The sequence below is a fragment of the Girardinichthys multiradiatus genome, chromosome 5 (assembly GCF_021462225.1).
Source record: "Girardinichthys multiradiatus isolate DD_20200921_A chromosome 5, DD_fGirMul_XY1, whole genome shotgun sequence".
NCBI lineage: Eukaryota > Metazoa > Chordata > Actinopteri > Cyprinodontiformes > Goodeidae > Girardinichthys > Girardinichthys multiradiatus.
The window spans coordinates 13,631,910-13,649,361 of record NC_061798.1 but is presented as its reverse complement, the minus strand read 5'-3'; the positions used below and the strand labels follow the sequence as shown (position 1 = coordinate 13,649,361).

The 17,452-nt window shown below is 37.4% G+C and overlaps 1 protein-coding gene and 1 long non-coding RNA gene across 3 annotated transcripts in view; one reads left to right on the top strand and one right to left on the bottom strand.

The window, feature by feature from the left end:
* The window catches only part of LOC124868013, a 71,472-nt gene extending 64,522 nt beyond the window's left edge, over positions 1-6,950 (top strand). The window contains exons 1-5 of one of the 2 annotated variants that reach the window (XM_047364778.1): positions 4,090-4,133; positions 4,284-4,679; positions 5,323-5,475; positions 5,583-5,641; positions 5,724-6,950. In XM_047364778.1, coding sequence (XP_047220734.1) covers positions 4,097-4,133; positions 4,284-4,679; positions 5,323-5,475; positions 5,583-5,641; positions 5,724-5,861 — 783 coding nt within the window. In that variant the 5' untranslated portion in view covers positions 4,090-4,096 and the 3' untranslated portion in view covers positions 5,862-6,950. Of the gene's footprint in view, positions 1-4,089; positions 4,134-4,283; positions 4,680-5,322; positions 5,476-5,582; positions 5,642-5,723 lie in introns of those variants that run through there. The other variant, XM_047364777.1, reaches the window with a different exon arrangement.
* A 2,656-nt stretch (positions 6,951-9,606) lies between these two features.
* LOC124868015 lies at positions 9,607-11,742 on the bottom strand. The gene is made up of 3 exons (XR_007038221.1): positions 11,655-11,742; positions 10,047-10,254; positions 9,607-9,937 (listed from the first exon to the last, which is right to left on the bottom strand). It is a non-coding gene; the product is annotated as an uncharacterized LOC124868015 (long non-coding RNA).
* Between the last annotated feature and the right edge of the window lie 5,710 nt (positions 11,743-17,452).

Sequence of the window (17,452 nt, the reverse complement as noted above, 5' to 3'; positions counted from 1 at the left end):
AGGGTGTTAATTTGAGACTTAAAACTTGAGACCATTTCCGCTGTTTAACAAGTGTTTTATGTTTTGTTTTTTTGTGTTTTTTCCAGCCTTCTTTGTTTAGAAGGCACTTGTTACTTTCACAATGTTTCACAATTCAATACTTTTGTAAAGGTAAGAAACAACTTTCTGGACGAGTGAGAGAATAAGCTCATTAGATTTTTTCAGATATAAAATGCTGGGCATTTGTTACTTACTACATTTGCAAAGAGCTACATCTCCCACATAGAATAAAATCCCTCCAACTTAACATGTCACTTGTGGTGTTTGTTGCAGTCTGTGTCTCATTCAGTGATCTCTCTTCTTAACATGTATTATTAGCTTCGGACAGTGAAATAACTCTAATCCGCAGGTTCAGTCTGAACTTCTGCAGAGGCGTCAATGTCTCTGCCATTCTGAGTTTCCTTTTTTACTGAGCGTAGAGGTGAAGGGCTAAGACTACATTTCCTAACAACAACGAAGCTAAAACATCCTTCATAAACAACTTATAGAGGAAGACATTTTGTGACTTTATTCAAAGTGCTACAAATGACAGCAATAAATAGAAAGCACTTTTTTCAAAACACAACTTGTTCTAAACCTGTATGGTAATCATTGTTTACAGGTTAATGTTGGCAAAAATGGGTAAATTTGGATCAAAGTATTATTAAAAAAATATTTCCTGTAAGAGTATTGTCATGCAGGTAGATTTTTGACTGTAATTTATGTAGCACTACATGAACTATGAAACTGGGTCAGTGGAGCGACATAGTCTGCACTATTAGCTCTACAGATCCAGACCTAAATTGAAGAGAAAAATACCTCCTGTGAATTGACAGCACAGTTTTCAGCTTCAGTTTTATGATGAGATTTACACCCTTTTTTGATTATTTTGATTTTCTGCATAATAATTCTTTGAAAGAGGTTTATAAACTTTTAAGTTTTTCCTTTTAACAAACATATTTTTCTTTATTTGTGCCGTGGTACAAAAAGATTGACCACCTTCCTTTCAGTGTTGTCATATCACAGGTGCAGATAAAACTGTGAATAAAACACAACTGAAATACTTTATCTAATTAGTAGGTTAACTGCAATGAAAAAGGAGTAGATGTGCTAGAACAGCATTGTCTAGTTGTGTTGGGATCTTCCAAAGGAAAGCCTGCAGCAACCAAGACTTTGCATCAAAGTGGCACCACCTTTGAAGAACCTGTTACCAGATTCAGGATGGAAAAGAAATTGTGTAAACTATTGGTTTGGTAAAACAGGAAACCCACAAAGACAAACAGCCCCCCATGCTTCAACAGAGAATTAGGTGCAGACAGACTAAATCTCCAGATAAGTGCAATGTCACTGAACGTAATTCATGAGACATGTCAGAAAAATATTTATGTTAAGAGAGACACAAATTATGCCAAAATGAAATAGTTCTGTCATTTGATTTATAGTAAATCTTAGAAGATGTTGAAGTATACAAAATAAGACAAAATACAAATTGTTATATGCCAACTATATTTTTTGAATAGTTTTATCAGAGGCAGATGAAATGGCTTAACCAAAAACCCTTAGCTGTCAACCACTCCAGCTTTTCTGTTAATGTTCTATTTAACTGAGACAGAAAACAACAAAAGACTAATGTAGAAAGTCTTAGTCATAACAGAGCACAGGAGTGACCACAGACCACCAATAAAAAAATAAGATTTGTTTCTGTACATCTAATCACTACTTTTGTCGTGGTTCCGCTTATCTACTTGTTCCAGCCAATGTGTACATACAAGATAAACAAATATATAAAAGCATAGTTAGTCCAAGACTGCTGCCTTTTTTCTTTGGGATCAAGGATGTCTGTTGGAATATCCACTGTGGTCGCACTTGATCCAGAAAGAGAATTACATTTACCATGTTAAATTTTCTCACTTCACCCAAGTAAGAAGGCATGGAGTGTGATGTCAGTCCCAATGACTGACCTATTGAACTGCAGAAAATAACTAAATACAGCTTTCCCTTGGGGATCTCTGTCCATTGCAATTTTTTTGAGAGGAGATTTTGATAACAATATAGAGGAAGACATCTCAGAATGTGAGGACCACTTTTCTGAAATGGAAGAGTCTGACAGTGACTTTGAAGAAGAAGAAATGAAGTCCTGCATCAGCCAAAGCGTAGATAAGCGCAAGGTCAACCCTGCCAACAGCAAACCAACGGACCAGCCGGCCCGCAGGTATCAGGTGAAAAAATACAGTATGCTTCTCAAAAACTGGTGAAACTGACTGCGTCACAAACTACATTAACTTTTGTATGGACAACACTGTGCCTCTCGTGAAGGTACAGTGTTTCTCTAATAACAACCCCTGGATCAACCCTAAAATAAAGCCTCTACTTAAGAAGGAGACAGCCTTTAGATCAGGAAACAAGGAGAAGCTGAGAGCTTTGCAGAAGGAACCAAAGGGGAAGATAATGAATGGAAAAAGACCCACAGAAAATGGAAGACCAGCTACAGCAGAACAACATATGTGGGGTTTGAAAGAGCCTAGACATTTTCAGGTCACAAACCAAATGCTGTAGGAGATTTAGGGTGGCCGAATGATCTGATGGTCTCCCCTGCTTATCTTAAACAACTGCCTGCTTTTCTTCCCAGAACTTCCCAGATCATCACCCATCACCTACTCTCTCCTCTTTAGAGAACTCCATCCCACAGCCTCCCTCCTCCACCACCATACTGTCCCTTTCAACACTTTAAGTGGGGAACAAATTATGGAAAATCAAGGTGAAAAAGGCTACAGGTCCAGATGGCATCAGCTCCAGGCTCCTGAGCTGCAGCTTATTTTCAGCTCAGAGAAAGGTGTTAGACAAACTCATCAGAAAGGCCAGCTCTGTCCTAGGATCTTTGATCCAGTTGGTGGAAGACAAAATAACTCAAAAATAACCTCACTTTTGGACAATGTCTCCTACCCCATACATAAAGCTGTTGCAGAACTAGTAAGCTTCTTCAATGACAGACTGCTGCATCCTAGGTGCACAACAGAGCGTTATCGCAGATCTTTCCTGCCAGCAGCTGTTTCTTTATAACCATCTCTGATCCCAAGAGTGATGGTTATACAGACGCAATAAGTTATACATTTCTGCTGCTACTCTCACAGTTGTTTCTCTGTACAAATATACATGCATATTTGGAAATTTTTTAAATCATCTCTAATCAGTTGCACATTTCTTTGAATCTGAGTATGCTTTACTTTTAAGGTCAGCACAGCATTTTGCTGTTCTTTCATATGCTTTTAATTTGCCTTTACTGTACAGTCTCTTATTCTTACTTTCATTTTGTATATTTTTACCTTTGTGTGAATCTGCACACTTCAACTTACCTGTCACTTTGCTGCTGGTACACCTGAATTTCAACGCAGAGGAACAATGAAGGTTATTTCAATTCAATTCAATTCAGTTTCAATTCTAATATAAAGAATAGGCCTGTCAACTCTTTCAGGTTTGTGAACATGGCCTACACATATTAGGTATCCTAAGTGTCAAAGAAAAGCAAGAATATGCTACTCACGAGCACACTGCACAGGTATGGGAGAATGTTTGGTCAGGAGCATTAAAAAACAGAAATTATCCTAGATTATAATATCACAAAAGGAGTGGTGGACAGTATCGACAAGCTGGGGACTGCCTACATCTGCAAAAAAAGGACCCCAAGCTGGCTGCTGTTGGTAATTAAAAAATATTTTAAAGTGAACTGCACATTGCAGTGTATTTTGCTTTGTGCAGCCTTTTAACATATTTAATAAGGAACGTTCATTTTTGTAATGAAGCTGATCAAGTTGAGTATTAGGTCGAATTAAAAGCTCCTTCAGCTGTTCATCCATTAAACTCAATGTGAATACTCACAATGTTGCAACACCCTAAACACTCCCCAAATTGACATCATGCACCTAACCCAGCTAAAGAAAACCTCAAAATAAAATGTTCCATTCAAGCAACCAATCAGTTGCTACATCTACTTTCACGGAAAAATCTGCGTCATAACTTCACCCAATAAAACTTGAGAAACTGTCACTTAGGTCACTTAGGATCCAGGTCACCATCACTCATGGATGTATTGCAGATTATTCTGGTTGTCCTCTGTGGTAATTTTAAGATTTACCAACATTTAGATAACAATGACTATGATCTGTAGAAATATTCTAAAGAATATTCCAAGTTTAAACCTGCTTAATGTCTGAGCTTTAATACCGGAACAATATGTATATGCTTTCTTAACTGTATTTCTGTTTCAGGACTTGTTTCCTGGAGTCAACGCTCCATTTCTGCTTCAATGCTGGAGACGACTGTATGGCGTGGAGACAACGTCACCCTCTACTGTGACTGCAAAGTTTCGACTGGAGTATATATAGTTTGGTTCAGGAATTGTTCCCATCAATATCAGCCTACTCTTGTTGTAAAAACGATATACCGAGAGAAAAATCGTGAATTCGAAAATATATTTCCTCGTTTGAAATTTTTAAAGAATGAGTCGTCCAACTCGTATGACCTGGTGATCAGAAATGTCACAAATTCTGATGAGGGACTTTATTACTGTGGAACATTTGAGACAAAGGTGGAAAAAGACACAAACAAAAACATTTTAAGTAAAAAAATTTACATCTATGGGAACACCACAAGAGTCTCATTATGTAAGTATAATTTCTAATTATATCATAATAACGGTGCCTCTGTAAATATAATTATTTTGCAAACGTTTGAACAAATGTTTCTCACATTCATATGCAACTGTTGTAAAAACACGTGAAACATCACGTGTTTACCAAGTATATTTTTGTTGTAAATGTAATATTTTAAAAATACAAATAGAAAATTCTTGAGAAATCGTTCAAATGCTATATTAGAGAGAATCATGTGCTGTGTCCATTTAAAAATCTGACCATATCTGCGATTGAGAAGGTGACCTCAAATTTCTTTGGTTGCTTAGGATCGACTCATCCTTCCTGTTGATTGTTATGATTAATTAAATGCTGCAAATTATCAAAATTTATTGGTAGAGATCAGGTGTTACAGCTATAAACATCCACAGTCTCTCCAGGTACATAAAACAATAATTTTCATCTCTTTGTGTTGGACCTACACTCTCAGCACCCATTTAGCCATTATTTGTTGATGCTGATTTTAAAAACCAATAATTGATAAATAATCAACTGTTTCTTTAAGATTGTTTTTAGCAATGGATTTTCAACCATTCTGGAGGGAAAATGCATAAATAATTCACTAAATGTGAAAAAAGATACTATTTCAACCTTTCCAAAATATTTTACTCTTTAGATACAGGGTCCAATTTCCTGCATCCAAATATTTCCAGAACAGTTGAGGACTGTGGCGTGTGCTGGAAGCTGTTGTTCTCTGTGTGTCCGGCTGGTTCTGTTCTCTCAGCTCTCTTCTCCTCACTTTTGGTTTACCTGCTTTGTCAAAAGTCAGGTACTTACAATATTTGTCACCTTCCTGCCACTTTCCTGTTTTAAATTTAAATTTAAATTTTTTTCATTTTCAATTTTGTTACATTGGACATTTTTTCATATCTGCAGCAAACACTCAAGCTGAGAAAAACAGACGTGACACTTTAAGACAAACAGAAGAAACACAGGTAACAAACAAACAACCATTTATGCATTTTTATGGTAATTAAACTTTACCACATGGTAATAATTTTGATTATTAAATCCTAGGATGAAAATGTGTGTTATGCTGCCCTTGAAATCAATCAGCCATCACAGAGGACAAAAAGGAAGAGGACGATCCAGATTTCAGATTTCAGCACATACTCTGCCATCAAGACATTCCATGTGGAGGAGAATCATATTTAAGTTAGAGGTTAAAACAGAAATAGATGGGGAGTCTTTATTGTATTCTTTCGTCTTATGTCCATCTAAAACTGAAGACAAATAAAAAATGAGAAGCGTTCCGTCTTCATAAATATGTAGTTTTCAGACAGCTTCTAATGTGATGGTATTTAAATCTCTCTTCATCAGAATGAAGCCCTTTTCACTCATGGACTGACTTTTCCTGACCTATCTGCAGTGACTTCATGTCCGAAAGCAAATGTATTCAACATTTATTCTAGTAGTCTAGTGCGCCATATCGAAACAACTTTGCAAAAAACAGGAGGTAATCTTCTAACACACCGTACTCTTTTCTAATAATAATCTTTCTGTTAATTTGCAGTAGCAATAATAATACATGCATGTTTTCTTTTTTTGACTTTCGACATAAAAATATGTTTGTTACCAATTACAATGTCATTTACTTTAACTTGAATTTAATTTGTAATGGCTTTGAACATTTTAACATCAGATCTTCTTTGACAATTTACTTTTACAACCAACTTTGTACTGTTCACCTGAAAAATTAAGTCTGTTTTAAGTCTTTTACAAGTAATAAAATACAAATTTCCACTTGTGGCCATTTGCAGAGAAATCCCAACCCAATCAAATTTATAGAACTAAGCTTGATTGAATTTTTACAAGACATCTCACATAATATTTAAAAAAGCTACTTCAGGTTTAACTGACAGCTGTGATATTTTAGACTCAAACAGTGGTGTTAGAATATACACCATGTTTAGTCAATAAAGTCATCAGGTAGGTGGCTTATTGACAGAGGACAAGATTTTCAAGTTATTCATAAATGTGAGTTTTGTAAGAACTAAGTTTTAAAACCGTAACTTAAATAATTTAGTAAAATATTTTAAGATGTGAATAGTTGTTAAACCTGGAAGAGTCATCAAGGCTACAATTTCTAAGTGAAAACTAAATTTTTGGATCGTGGTCTGCTACCTCCAGCAACCAAGCCTGCCTGACATCGACATCACATTCAAGCCAGATTATTGTGACCACATGATGTACTGTATGTACACATCATGTTCAATAAAACTCCAAATACAGTAGTGTGAACAAGTTTTTGCCACCTTCCTGATTTCTTTTTTTTCTGCACGATTGTCACACTTGTGTTTTATGAGGGGTCAAAGTAACAAAAATTAACTTGAAACAAATTGAAAGTGTGAAATACTGAACATGGTAAAATTGAGTGCCGTAAAAACCAACTTGTAATTAATAGAATGGCAACTTTTCGCCTCTGTGAAAAGTAGAGTTTGTGAATTTGGAGGTCATTAAAATGTTAACATGGTAAATATTAAGTTATAAATATTAAGGTTATCAAATTTAACATTGCCTGTTTTCATTCACTGCCTTGATTTTAGCGCCCCGGTTTTTACCACTTCAATTTTATCATTCATTGCGTTCACAGTGTAATTTTTGTTACTTCTGGTAGATCAGAATACGTCAGCATTCCCGGTGCGACAACAAAGTACTTGTAGTCTGTTGCCATTCTCAAGCGTTTTCAGTCATAGGCAGTGATATCGCTCACCCTTGTATGGGAATGGGACAGTTAAAGATTTGCTGGAAGCTCTCTAGGGTTCACAACTCGGCATACAGCACTCTCGAAAACTGCCAATATAAGTGGGATGCTGTAGGATTATTTTCAGACTATGTGTGGTGGCTATTTGTCAAATGAAACAAATCAACCAAACTAAGGACTTAACTCAAATAATCACTGATGCACACCCTGGGTTTGCGGTTTAGGCAGTACACTGTAAAAACATATTTGCTCACTAAACTTGACTCAGTCTAGTTTACTTGTTGCTTTGACTCAGTTAAGTTATGTCAATTATAACTGTCAAGCTCATAACACTTCATCAAGGATTTTGTTACAACTTTAGTTAAGTTGACTAAACTGTCTTTAGCAATTATGTTTAACTAAAAATGGTCAGTTAAGAGAAATAAAGGAAATAGTTGCCCCAACTTCTTTTATAAAGTTCTTACATTATTACATTAAGTTGATGGAACACAAAATTTTACATTGTTACAATAGCAGTGACAGTCACATGCACTCATTTTTACAAGTTTTAACAAATGCTCAGCTGGTTGGATCAAAATGGAATTCTCACTTTTAAACTCATATTTTTAAGTGAACCCTAAGTGAACTATAAAATGTTCATTTTTTTACTGTGTACAACTTTTTACAACTTTAAATGTTCAATCTTTTTAACAAATGATGTAGTGAGTCTAAATAAGAAACAACGTTTTATGAACAAGATTTTTTTCAAATCTGGTCATTTTTCAAAATAAATGCAAAAATATTGTTTTACAAGTTTCCACTAAAAAACAGAAAATACTTTTCTTTCTAACTTCTTTTGAAAATTGTTTTTCCAATATACTTTTTAATTTTTCTCAAGGACAGTGATGAGAAACAAACCCTCTAACAAGAAGACATAGTTGTATATATTAACTACTGAAAAGCAAAATCAAATTTGTTCTGAGGTTTTTCTAAGACACAAAACCTGTTAAACATTTTTAAAGGTTTTAAATATTTTCATACTTGTTTAAACATATTTTAAGCAAGTAACAAACACAAAAAATACACTTGCCATTCACATTGAAAGATGTGCATTTCTGTAACAATGCCTGAGTAAACTAGTGCACTTAATTTCTGTATGACTATTTGCTTTAAAAATATCGTATTCTACCCAAACCTCTAAGAAATCCTCAAAAGTGAAATGTTTTATGAGAATAACAAATTTAACTGAACTTTTTATACATACTGGTTTGTTTCATTTCAGATGTTTTAGCAAATAGAAACTACACTAAACAGAGCATCTGAGTTCAATGTTATGGATTTATGAGCATTCAATAATGCCTTATGGGAAACTCCAAGAAACAAGTTACAATAATATTCCTAAGTTGTACAACTTGCCATGCTTACATTTGTATCTTAACTTTAACTCAACCTGAAAGGGAAAGAATGGTTTTCTTCAAAGGACAAAAACACAGCAGTCCCTGGTTCATATGAACAGAGTAACTTCATTTGAACAGGGTATTTTTTAAGGAATGGACCCTAGCAGAGCCCGAGTCGCTTCCAATTCCCAAGAAAAGATGCTGGATTACTTCAAAAGTGTATTTTAGGTCCCTGGGATAGTTCAAGTTCAGTACATACATCAGTCCCATCAGTGTCATAAAAGCGCTGGGTAGATCACATAGGTGACGAATCACATGTTTGCCTCAAGCACAATGGCAACATCCTGGTAGGAGGACGGAAGTGGTTCACTCACATCTTCCAAGACAAGAAGGATTCCTACCAGCATTCCATTGATGACATCATCTTCACAGTCTGTTGGCTTCATGGAAAAAAACTAAACAACAAAAGACTAATTTAAGGAAGCACAGCTAAGAAAGCCACTAGAGGTCTCTAACTCCGGTCCTTGAAAGCTACTGTTCTGCAAATTTTAAATGTGTCCATGCTCCAACAAACATGAATTAAATGAATGGCTCTTTGACCTTTGCTAGGGATGTATCTAAAAATTGCAGGGCAGTAGCGCTTAAAGACTGGAGTTGGGGAACCCTGTCCTAGATGGAAGTATTGCTCTGCAAAGTACTTTGTTTTCTAAAAAGGAAACCATAAACACAGAGATATCAAATTAAAATAAATTTTAAGCAGAGTTAAATGATATCTCCAACTCTGAACTGAATGGGAATAAATGATACAATTACCCGGGGAATCTTTAAAGCCAAATTTATAAAAAAAGTTTTTATAAAAAACAGGAAAGTTCTAAAACAAATACTGTACCATTACACTTCATATTCTTATGTGAAGATATTTTGGGTAAATACACAATTTAGGTAATCTACAAGTATGATCTTAAAAGACTGACAATCCTTTCTGATAAACTACATATGTTTGAATTTGAAACGTTTCTTAGACATCTTCACACATCTTTAAGAGCGGGAAAGGTTTCTCTCAGCAGAAGCAGTTTCTGGAGATTTCCATCTAGTCCTTCATAGAATGAATAGAGGTCCACTGACATCAAATGGGTGAATTCCTTGACAATCTTTAGGGAGAATAACAAATATTTAGGACCAAAAACAGAAAACCTTTTTTTTGATAGCAAGAAGTTGTAGGTATGAAGTATAAGGTTTTGAAAAATTAAAATGACTGACCTGTCTTTCAGTAAAAAGGGCAGGCCTGAAGGAACACACACAGTCCCCATAGACACAGGGAAGAGAACAATTTCTTGCCTGATTACAATGCTTCAGTTTGTAATGGGTGATTAGTGTGCGCTGTTTTGGTGAGGAGAAACTACAGCACTTGCAGTACCATCTCATTGAAGAGTTACACACCAGACACAGCAAAGCAGAGTGGTGCAACCTAAAAGAGACAAAATAATAAAATTGAATTGAACGCACCGATCTCCTTGGCAACCGCTGTTTTGGGTGTAAGCGCGCATGCGCTCTTGTGTATCGTATGTGAAATCTGGTCGTAAGCGGTGTTTTCGAGCTGTACCATGTTGTTGTAATTCAGCAAAATAACATGACATGTAACACGAGTTACTCTGTCTTTGCTTTTAACTGGGATATTTAGCAGCGAGCAGAAAGACATTAAACGTAACGGTGCTCGTTTTAAAGGCTGGCCATTAACAAAAGCCTGGAGCTCCCGAGGGAGGAGGCAAAGCAAGAGCATTGAGGCTCCAGCATAGCAGAACAGTTCAGAAACAATTTGGAATGAGGGGAAAATAGTTATATTTATAAACAGATTAAGTCATGTTTTAGACTGCCTATTGATAGCGGATCTGATCTTCTTTGCTTCTTTGTGTGCTTGTGAATTTTTTGCAGCGTAACTGGTTCTGGATGACGGCTTCATAGCAGACAGCCATTCTTCTCGATACTTCGTGCCGGCGCAGTACCGGACCATATCAGCTCACTTTCACCCCTATCCAGCACAGGCCAAAGCAAGCACTGAACGCGAGCACTAAGCGCATTCATGAGAAGCAGGGATCAGAACCAGGCACGCGCCAGTCAGTGTGTGAGCGCGATAGAGCCGAGCACATCACAGTGCATTCAGAGCAACAGTTTATCAGAGTTGACCGTGTGTGAGATTTAAACGCACACACCACACATTTTTGTTTGTTGACATAGATATATGCGCTCACGTTAGTGGCGCAAATATAACACCACAAAGTATTTGAGGAAAACTGTGGGAAAAGTGACGGTGTTGAACCATCTCACAATGATTACAGCTGCAACGCCCATAATCTGAGCATTTTATGTATTTTAGAATTTAAACCATCTTTATGTCATCAGTGGGTCTAAAATACATTTATATTGTAGTTTTATCTGATTTCAATTATATTCGTACCTTTACAATTTGTATTCTCTATATCCCTCTTGTATCCAAGTTTTTTTCTGTCTGTCGAAGGCAGGCAGTGAAGCTAGCCGACAGCAGAGCAAGGGAAGAGCGGAAAACGGACAAAAAGCGAGCGGGATAGGAGGGGTTACCATGAAGTAAAGCTCAACGCCACGGGAAAATTACATTTTAATATTTTACTAATATTTTAAAACACTTATTAGTTGTCCAGGTAAAAAATTACCAACGTTTTTAATTTTTTTGGAAAGGTGCCCTAGCTAGCTAGTTCCCTTAAAAATTAAACATAAATATAGTATGAAATACGGAATTAAAAACATTAGACGACTGTTTAAAACAAAAACATAGTTAAATCAAACAGTGTTCTCAAATAAATCCTATAAAGTATTGAATTAAAGTCTACTTACTCTGGAAGGATGAGAGACCCAGCAAGAAAGAAGATGGCGGCGAATCATTCTGAAAATTTTCTGACGAGTGTACCATGTGACCGTTGACATTACGTAGTGGCGCATGCGTGTTCAGTGGATCACGGCTGGAACTACTTTTCATAAGTGTGCAGAATGGATTATTTGTAGTTTCTCTCTCTCTTTATAAGTTGACGTTCTTACAACATATTTTAATCAGTTCAATGAAGTAATGTACAGACAACTTGATTAAATAAGCTCAGCTGACAAAAACCAATAATTGTTTATTACAGTGTAGCCTGTTACTCAAAAGAGTCCAATACAAACAAAAGTATAACTTTTCAAAGGTTTATTTCCAGGGAAACAAAAAAAAAAAGACAATGACAAATGTTGGTTCCACCCAGTAGTTAAACCGAGTGGTAGGTTCAACACGATGAGCTGAGAATCAGGCAACGTTTCCAGAAGAGGGAGGGAGCACTGCTCCGTCGGACAGCTGCCGAAACGAGCTGGCGCAGAGAAACACCAAACCTCTTTTTTTAAATTTTGTGGAATCTAATAAACTAGATATTTGAAGTTCATAAAAACCTACACTATTGCCTAAAAACATCTTAAAAGTTTATTTGGGGTCAAAGAAAGTGTATTATTTACATTTTTTATTCAAAGTTTTTGCCATCATCGTCCGCCATTGTTGTCTGACCTCGACCAATCTGCTTGGACCCACAATGAATCATTGGAAATTATGGGTCACGGACTACATACCTCCGCTGTCGCGCCAGGGCTGCTGCCGTATTCTGATCTAGCATAAGTAACAAAATTACATTGTGAAAGCAATGTATGAAAAAGGGATTGCCACCTAAACCTAATAACTAGTTTAGCCACCCTTAGCAACAACAACAGCAATCAAGCATTTGCGATAACTTGCAATGAGTCTTTTACAACGCTGTGGAGGAATTTCGGCTCACTCTTGTTTGTGGAATTGTTGTAATTCAGCCACACTGGAATCTTTTCAAGCATGAAAAGCCTTTTAAAGGTCATGCCACAGCATCTCAGTTGGATTCAGGTCAAGACTTTGACTATGCCACTCCAGAGTCTTTATTTTGTTTATGGAGTTTTGACGAAAATTCACAATGAAAGACTCACCTTCACCGCCTCCACCTTCCAGTGACTTTTCGGTGCGTCTCCCGGCATTCCAATCAGCATCCTGTCCCTCTGATTCTCCATCCAATCACCTTCTGACACCTTGCTTTTAAAGGAGCTTCTACCGTGTTCATCTTCGCTTGTCAGCTGAGCTCATCCCTCCTCCACCCCACCTCCACCATCTTCCTTCACATCTACTCCTGGCTTTCTCGATCCCTGGCCGCCAATCCACCCCCAGTGTCGGATCAGGGGGAATACATATTTAAATCTAAGCCTTACAAATGATCATCTTAGCTCATGTCATTCTCAGCATTCATGTCTTCCTCCCAGCTCCGAGCACCAAAGAAATAACCATGTAATTTATCATCATTAAGACTTTGTGAGTCTTTTCAGATTGAATTGTTTTTTCAACCATTCAGAGGTAGACCTGCTGGTGTGTTTTGAATCATTGTCCTGCTGCAGAACCCAAGTTCATTTCAGATTGAGATCACAAACAGATGGCCGGACATTCTCCTTCAGGATGTTTTGGTAGACAGCAGAATTCATGCATCCATCCCAAAAATCATGGGAATCACCAAGATGTTTTCTGGAAAAATTGAGACGAGCCTTAATATTTTTTTTGCTCAGCAGTGGCTTTTGTCTTGGAACTCTGCCATGCAGGCCATTTTTGACCAGTCTCTTTCTTAAGGTAGAGGCATGAACAGTGACCTTAACTGAGGCAAATGAGTCCTGCAGTTCTTTGGATGGTGGTGTCTTTTGTGACCTCTTGGATGACTTGTTGCAGCGCTCTTTGTGTAATTTTGTTCTGCCGCCACTCCTGGGAAGGTTCACCACTGTTCCATTCTTTTCACCATTTGTGGATAATGATTTTCAATGTGGTTCAAAGGAGTCTCAAAGCTTTAGAAATTGCGTGTTTAACTTTTTCCAGGCTGATGGATCTCAGTTACTTTCTTTCTCATTTGTTCCTGAATTTCTTTGGATCTCAGCATGATGTTTAGATTTTGAGGATCTATTGGTCTACTTCAGTTTCTCAAGGAGGTCCTATTTAAATGGAAGGATAAATGGACTGAACTTACTCTACCGGTCAAATGTTTTAGACACATTTTCTCATTTAATGGTTTTCTTTGGGTTTATGACATTGAATGTAGATTCTCACCGATGGTATCAATTCTGTGAATGAACACATATGCAATTATGTAGCAAATAAACAATTATAAAATAACTTTAGATATGTTTTATATTTTAGATTCCTTAAAAGTAGCCGCCCCTTGCTTTGATGATTGAAATATTAACCTTTGGCCATCACTCAGTTAACCTCTGGGAAGTTCTTTCAAGACCCTTTGGAAAACCATTTCAGGTGACCACCTCATGAAGTTTATGGAGAGAATCCCAAAAGATCATAGCAGTAATCAGAGCTTAAAGTGGCTGTTTTGAAAATCTAACAAATTTAAAATATTTAGTTATTTAACACTTTTTGTTTACTATATAATTCCATGTGTGTTCATTCACAGTTTGGTTGCCTTTGGTGAAAATCTACAATGTAAATAGTCATGAAAAAATAGTTACCCATTAAGTTACACAATCTATCTAAAACTTTGACTGTTATTCTATATAGCGGCTTTTGAGTCATGCTGACCACTAAAAACAATTTACACTTGAGCCACATTCACCCAATCTCTTTCAGAAATGCACACACATTCATACATTGAGGTAGGCAACTTGGAATTAAGTGTCTTGCTCAGGGGCAGATCGACATTTGGCAGGAGGAAGCTAGAATTGATCCCATCGGATTGCTAGACAAATTCTCCTCCCACTTAGCCACGGTCATCTCATTTAAGTGATTTCTTGATTAAGAACAGGTGTGGCAGTAATCAGGCCTGGGTGTGTCTAGAAAGTGAACTCAGGAGTGATAAACCACAGTTAAATAAAGGTGAAAGAAACAGCGTAGCAGGGGTAGCAGGACAGCAACAATCCTTCTGGTACCGCTGATGAACAGCAAACCAGGTCCACAGTTCCTGTGATTAATGAAACAAATGTTAAACCAATAGTTTCTATGAGGCAATGTATTAAGCAGACATTACATATTGATCAGGAGGCACCACTCATACAATAAAGAAAGAGACAGTATTAGCTTAGCCCACTAAGTTGTTTACAAAACACCAACTTAAAACAAGCACAGTATAAGAAGGAAAAACAAGGAGTTAAATATACAGGGGTTGGACAATGAAACTGAAACACCTGTCATTTTAGTGTGGGAGGTTTCATGGCTAAATTGGACCAGCCTGGTAGCCAGTCTTCATTAATTGCACATTGCACCAGTAAGAGCAGAGTGTGAAGGTTCAATTAGCAGGGTAAGAGCAAAGTTTTGCTCAAAATATTGAAATGCACACAACATTATGGGTATCAGAGTTCAAAAGAGGACAAATTGTTGGTACACGTCTTGCTGGCGCATCTGTGATCAAGACAGCAAGTCTTTGTGATGTATCGGTATCCACGGTATCCAGGGTAATGTCAGCATACCACCAAGAAGGACGAACCACATCCAACAGGATTAACTGTGGACGCAAGAGGAAGCTGTCTGAAAGGGATGTTGGGTTGCTAACCCGGATTGTATCCACAAAACATAAAACCAAGGCTGCCCAAATCACGGCAGAATTAAATGTGCACCTCAACTCTCTTGTTTCCACCAGAACTGTCCGTCGGGAGCTTCACAGGGTCAATATACACGGCCGGGCTGCTATAGCCAAACCTTTGGTCACTCATGCCAATGCCAAACGTCCGTTTCAATGGTGCAAGGAGCGCAAATCTTGGGCTGTGGACAATGTGAAACATGTGTTGTTCTCTGATGAGTCCGCCTTTACTGTTTTTCCCACATCCGGGAGAGTTACGGTGTGGAAAAGCCCCAAAGAAGCGTACCACCCAGACTGCCAAGGACTACCGAACCATTCTTGAGGACCATGTGCATCCAATGTTTCAAACATTGTATCCTGAAGGCGGTGCCGTGTATCAGGATGACAATGCACCAATACACACAGCAAGACTGGTGAAAGATTGGTTTGATGAACATGAAAGTGAAGTTGAACATCTCCCATGGCCTGCAGTCACCAGATCTAAATATTATTGAGCCACTTTGGGGTGTTTTGGAGGAGTGAGTCAGGAAATGTTTTCCTCCACCAGTATCACGTAGTGACCTGGCCATTATCCTGCAAGAAGAATGGCTTAAAATCCCTCTGACCACTGTGCAGGACTTGTATATGTCACTCCCAAGACGAATTGACGCTGTATTGTCCGCAAATGGAGGCCCTACACCATACTAATAAATTATTGTGGTCTAAAACCAGGTGTTTCAGTTTCATTGTCCAACCCCTGTATATATATTGCCAAAACCATTACATCAATTCAGTCTTTGCTAAATGTTTGTGCTCAATGCAGATCCAAATATCTGTCATCCACATATTACCCAAACTGTGGAGAACTGTGCTGCATGCTGGAAGCTGCTCTTCTCCCTGTGTCCATCTCTTTTCATTACTTATGGTCTTATTTCCTCAGCTGTGGTTTACCTGCTTTACTGGAAAACAGACAGGTACTTGCAAAATTTGTTTAACGTTCCTTTATAGCTTTGTCACCATGACTCTTTGATCTTGACCTTTGTTCTAAGCAGTTGTTCTTAAAGCTAAAAAAGCTCAAGATGGCAACAGAAGACAAGACACAAGAAAACAAACAGGGGAAATGCAGGTGAAAAGCAAAACATTTATTAGTTTTTCTATATACCTTTGAGAACACTTAATCTGGTTATGACAAATCCCTGTCATTATAAACTGACACGTAACTAGAACAATTTTCTACTTGGTAGTCTGTCTAAAATATTAATAAAACCAGTTTGTCAATATAACTTAGAGTATCCTGAATCTTAGGACGCTTGTTACACTGCTCTGGAAATCCATCAGCCATCACAGAGACCAAAGAGGAAGAGGAAAATCCAGATTTCAGACTTCAGCACATATTCTGACGTCAAGACATCTCTGGTGTAGGGAGATTCACATTGACCTCAGATGTTAGACATAGATAATGAGTACTAGTTGTATTCTTTTACCATTTTCTCAAATTCTACCAGCAGATTAAAAACAAATAATTCCCATCGTTCTTTTTTCAGGTAACATTTTCTTTTTCACCCAAATTCCATATTTTCTTCTTTTCAATTTTTTACACTGGAACTTAAATTTATATCTAAAAATTGCCTAATTATGAGCCTGAGCTTCAAAAGGTTTGCATGTCCAAAACCCGACGCAAACCTTTTTGCATCAGCAAAGCTGATCTACAAACGAGTTGGTAATTGGATGGCATGTGCAAAATCAGCGGTACTGCAGACGCAAACTTTTTAGCATGTCTGCCTTCATGAATATGCAAAACATATGATAATGACACAAATGCACAAATTCATGGGGAGAGGATATGCAAATGTGATCTCTTACCACCCGCGATTTTTAAGGGGTCAGTTCCTTCTGTCTATGGAAGTGACGGACAGAGCAAAGAGGTAAGCTGCAGAGAACGGTAAAATGACAGCAAACTTGATTGCTGAGTTGTTGATATGACTTACTGGCTGTTGTTTTGAAAGCACAGCATAGTGTCTCCTGCTAATGTTAGTGTTGTGCGCTCGCTTTTAG